The sequence below is a fragment of the Pteropus alecto genome, unplaced genomic scaffold (assembly GCF_000325575.1).
Source record: "Pteropus alecto unplaced genomic scaffold, ASM32557v1 scaffold90, whole genome shotgun sequence".
Classification (NCBI taxonomy): Eukaryota; Metazoa; Chordata; class Mammalia; order Chiroptera; family Pteropodidae; genus Pteropus; species Pteropus alecto.
In genome coordinates this window covers 844964-850362 of record NW_006429894.1, presented here as the reverse complement: position 1 = coordinate 850362, position 5399 = coordinate 844964, and the positions used below count along the sequence as shown (strand labels likewise).

The 5399-nt window shown below is 48.9% G+C and overlaps 1 protein-coding gene across 1 annotated transcript in view; it reads right to left on the bottom strand.

Annotated features, from left to right (window-relative positions):
• Positions 1-2305: 2305 nt before the first annotated feature.
• ZNF281 (zinc finger protein 281) overlaps positions 2306-5399 on the bottom strand; it is a 5548-nt gene continuing 2454 nt past the window's right edge. Inside the window, exon 3 of the mRNA XM_025044803.1 lies at positions 2306-5396. Within this exon, the coding sequence (XP_024900571.1) occupies positions 3084-5396 (2313 nt within the window). The 3' untranslated portion in view covers positions 2306-3083. The remainder of the gene's footprint in view (positions 5397-5399) is intronic.

Below are 5399 nucleotides of genomic sequence, written 5' to 3'. Positions count from 1 at the left end.
CCCCTGGAAGAAACGAGTCACCTGCAGACAAGTCCGAGCTGGATGTCCACACAGAGCACGGGCCCGCTGAGCACTCCTGTGCGAGAGAACCCCACGGCCAGCGACCACTCCTGCTCAGAACCCCCACGGCCAGCGACCGGCCGCCCTGCAGCAGAGGGCATCGTCCGCTCGTCCCGATCGTGCGCGCCCACCAGCGGGTACTTCTCGGCAGAGGAATCCACGGGTCCGCTTGACATAATTTACCGTTTCCCTAAAATAACGTCATCATACCTGAGAAGACGGCAAAGCCTCAAAGGCCTACTCTGCCCTTTAAGATTTTTACTAATTCAACATTTGTAGCACTAAACTTCAAAGCACGAGTTTCTCATCTTACACAGCTGTCTACAATTCACCCTGCATCTTTAAAAGTTAACATGTTTACTAACTTGCAAAATACCTGTTCTGCGTCGTCGACATTTACACGTTTTAGGTCTTCCCTTCTCATTTCTCTATTCTTTAAACCTGTTTAAAACATTATCGCAATATGATTTAATAAGACGTTTTTTTCCCTACTAAAAATGCTCAAGACCATTTTTATTTGTGTCATACTCACTTTATTACGACCATTTTGAGGCGAAAAGGACACATCTAGAACCAAAAGATATTGGAACCTGATTTAAAATTAAGCCTCAATAAATAATCTCTCTGGAATCATATTTAGGATGGCCAACCCGGTTCCAGTAAAATGTGTTCTCATTTACATATTTAATTCCTACCCTTCCATAGTGTGCCTCGAACAGAAAAGATTCAACTAATTTTCAAATAAACCTAGAAACGCAAATATAAAGTTAAACACTTTATATTCACGAATATAAAGTTAAACATACACACACACACACACACACGCACACACAATAAAAATACCAGCCCCTAAACTGCAGATTATACCATGAATATTTTATGAAACATAGTTATAATAGAAAAACCTGAAAAGTGTGACTGGTTATTAAGTGATATCTCCTTTCTTCAATTTTGTGATTAACAGGTATTTTATTGGTAGTAAACTAGAGCAAACAATCAGAATAATACATATGCAGTATTCAGTACACACAATAAAAGTTAAAGAAATTCAAAACCTGTATAAAACAAAACACGGGAGGAAAATACAGCTGGAGATACAGCGGGAAGGTCCTCGCCATCCTGATCGCAGCTTGTGCTCTGCACCCGACAGGCTCGACCGCACTCACGAAATGAGAAATACAGACTTTTTAGAATTGAGTGTATTTAAGAGGACTGAACACATTTTCTGAGAATCTTCAATGACAAATAGGTGACCCTTTCGCTGGTAAAGCACGCTTAAGGGAGGAAAGTGGGGGAAGGAAATTAACTAGTATTTTGTAACCATTTTTAATAATTTCTTATTTTCCAAACACTGCTTTCATAACAGAAGTGTTTTACACTCGCACAATATTAATCACTTTATTATACATGGAGGCCTGTGGCAGGCTGATTACACAAGACTGCAAACAAGCAGGCGCACTGCCCTGCGTCAGAACAGAACGTGAGACTGAACACCAAAAGTACGTGAAACTCATCCGCATAAACACCAAAGCACGTTAAAAATATAAGCAGAAAAAAATACAATTGCTAAAAAGTGGTTTAGAGAAGAGCCACTGTCCGTGAGGAGCTGCAAATGGCAATCAGCATCGATGGCAAGTTCGGAAGGCTTCAGCGGAGCCCTGTACAACACTGACTAACGCACCCTTTACAATGCACAGAGAGGCTGCGGTCCCACCAAGAGCTTCTGACGTCACTGCAACGCAGTCACGCCGACTCTTCCCATTGGCTGTATCACCAGCTGGAATTACCTTATTGGTACCTACAGCTCTGAGTATGCGGGCTTGATTAGACATGAAACCCATATGGGTTTGCTTTTGTCAAAGGGAGGGGGGACGTTCACCTTATGGTTTAGTATTTGGATGCCATAGGCATGTGAAATGCATAATGAATTACCTGTGGAATGTAAATCATTCTAAAAATTGAAACTGTCAAGACCGGAAGAGGGAACAAGGCAGGCCCAGAACTCTTAGAAAGAGGCTAGATGAAGAACAGCAGCAGCAAAAAAAAAAAACCCACCAGAAGTGTGGGTGGCATGTAGTAACACAGACAAGAGGACGGTGTCTTTAGGCCGTGTATAATGATAATAACGCATACCCCAAATTTCAAAGAACTGTGTAATTCCAACTTGATTTCTAATACTGGAACCAGCCATTGGGCTTCAACACTGCTAGATGTCAGCGGGCTCTTGATGACTTCACAGCCTTGATACAGCGGGATAAGGAGAGGGTGCTTTTTTTTTTTTTCCTTCTTTTATTAAAGCTATCATTCCAGGCTTTGATCAAAGATCCAAGAATATTTGTTCTACCAGGCTGGAATGAATGTGGTCTGGAAGTTCAGAGTACATTTAAAAGCTGCAACAAAATATAGGTAGCCAACATCTCAGAATTCTGGATCAGCCCAGATGGAGACGGCAATCTGAAACGTTTTCGATCCCTAACTTAAACGATGAAATGTGTATCCTATCAGCCCAGAGAGAGCAATCTGAAATGTTCTCGATCCCTTACTCAAATGATGAAATGTGTATCATACTATCTGTAAATTGGATATTCCATTACAGTGATAACGTACAGAATTCCCATGCGTTATTACTTTCCTGAGAGTGAAGCAATTAGAATAACCTTAATCCTAGCAACAAAGTTTTTTTGTTTGTTTTTTTTTGTTTTGTTTAGTATTTTTTTGTAGAGGTTTTTTTTTTTTTTTTTGCATTTAAAACTTTTGGGCTATTCCCTGACAATCTATACATGTAAATTTGATTGCTAAACATTGTCACTTTGAATGTCAAACTATTTTTAATCTATTGATTTTGATTAAAAATCATAATACAAACAGAGCTAAAATCACGCTAACAAAATAAACTAAATATGAAAAGTTGCATTGAAAGGGCATTACATTATTCTTAACAGGATCGTGTAGAAACATTCCAATGGCAGTGTTCTCAAAATCAAACGCATCACGGTCGCCCTCCAGCCTGGCCGCCAGGTACCTTACCTGTAGCTCTGGCTGGTGGGCGTCTTCACTCTCGTGCTGCATGGCTCACTGACATCGGACATCATACTCGTATACCCTGAGAAGTCTGACACCGAAGTCCTCACTCTATGGTCCACTTCTCCATTAGAGGTACTGATAAAGGTCATTGGCACCCTGCTGCCCGACTTAAACTGAGAACCAAACGCCTGTGCAAAGTTCTCAATCTGGTAGGTTGTTCTAGGCTCTATGTCTTTCTGAGGGTCTATCTGGCTAGCTAACTCCTGAGATGGAATCTGAAAGCCCGCGGAGGGCTCTAAGTTCTTCTGCTGCTCCTTCTGGCTAGTCAGTTTCTGAGATGAGGACTGAAAGGCTGACGACGTCTCTAAGTTCTTCTGAGAATCTATCAGGTCATCCAGCTCCTGAGAAGGCGTCAGCTGCTGATGGGGGGCATCCAGAGCAGACAGGTAAAGACCTGGCTGAGATCCAAACAACATCCCAAAAGGAGGCTTTGGCAATGAAGACGGCAACACCGAGGTAACAGATTGGCCGAAACCACACTCCAACGGAGACGTAGTGTAGATTTGTTTCTCTGGGAACAAAGTGTGGTTGTGGAGAGGTGAAGACAAACTGACGAACTGGAAACCGTGTCCAAGGGTAAAACCTGCATTAGTGGACTTTTCGAAAGCCTGCTGGAGGTATTTGGAGTATTCTTGCAACATGCTCGCCTTATCGCTCGAAGGGGTCTGGGTGCCGGGGCTCAGGTTCTCCTCTTGAACCAATTCTGAGTGCTCCCCTGAGGCGTGCAAATCCACCCGCGGCTCCGCTATGCTGAACGGGTCCTCCTTCTGGCTCTCCGACTTGCTGGAGTACTGATCCAAAATGCTCTGCAAAACCTCGTCGGGGATCCCAGACTTGTCGTGACAAGACTTGATTTCAGTATTGAGGGCCGAGGAGTCGATGAGTGACAGTGGGGCCTCACTGTCCAGAACGCTGACCCCCGCGGACTGAATGACGGACTGCTGGGAGACCACGTGTCCCACGTTGATAGAGAAGGCACTGTTGCTGCTGGCAGTTGGTAAGTATCTTCTTTTCTTGGAAAACTGCATGGCGTCGTCATAGTTGCTGCTGATCTGGCCTTGTTTGCCCGCTGCACCGTGGAGAAGGCCGATGGCCTCCACGCCGGTCCCGGAGGCTATGCCGAGCGAGCCCCCGGGCTTCCCGGACAGAGACTTCTGGCCGACTATGTCTGGTAGGGGCGACACGAAATTCAGGTAGCTCTTGTCTGTGCTCTTCCTGCTTCCTTTCTTGAAGATCAGCTTCGGCACCCTCTTCTGCAGGTCGTCCACGCCCGCGCCCACGCCGCCCGCGCCGGCGGCCAGAGGGGGCATCTCCACCGAGTAACTCTGCATGGCCACGTTATTCGCGATCTGCGCCTCGCTCGCTCTGGCCGCCTTATGCTCCTTGCTGTCCACGGCCACGCTCTTCGCCTTGGCCTTCCTCCTGGAAGAGCTCGCGGTTCCCTGAGACGCCGCAGCCAGGCCGCCCGCGCCGCCGTGGGCCGCCGCCCCCGGCTCTGCGCCCGCCGCCCCCTTGGCTATGGCTTCCCCGCACGTGCGCCTGTGCTTCAGCAGCCGGTCGGTCCTCGAAAAGTACTGCTGGCAGGTGTCACACTTGTATGGCTTTTCTCCGCTATGTGTCCGCTTGTGTCTCTCCATGTGGTACTTCTGGATGAACTTCATGCTGCACTGGTCGCAGCCGAATGGCTTCTCGCGGCTGTGGATCTTCTCGTGCCTCTGCAGCAGGTACTTCTGGATGAAGCCCATGCTGCACTGGCCGCACTGGAAGGGCCGCTCGCCGGTGTGGATGAGGACGTGGCGGCGCAGGTGGTAGGAGCTGCGGAACGCCGCGCTGCAGTGGTCGCACACGTGCGGCTTCGGGCTGGCCGACAGGAGGGCGCCGGCGCCGTCCGCGGCCAGGGCCGGCTTGGAAGGGGCGCTCGGCTTCCGCTTGGCTTTGGTTCCCTGAGATTCTGGCTTTGGCCTCTTCGCCTTCTTGACGCTGCCGTCGTGCTTTGGCTCCTCGCCGCCGAGCAGGGCGTCGCGGGGGTGCTGCGCCGGCGGCGGCGGGCCGTGCTGGTGGAGGACGCTGAGGTCCTGGATGACGCCGTGGCCGCCCCCGTCCCCGCTTCCGCCCAGGCCCGGCGACCTGTCGCCGGCGCCCGCGAACAGCCCCGCGTAGTGGTGGTGCTGGGGGGCCGGCGGCTCGTCGGGCTCGGCCGGCTTCTCCTGCTTGATGCTGACCAGGGACTGCAGGAAGCCCCAGGGGGTCCTCTG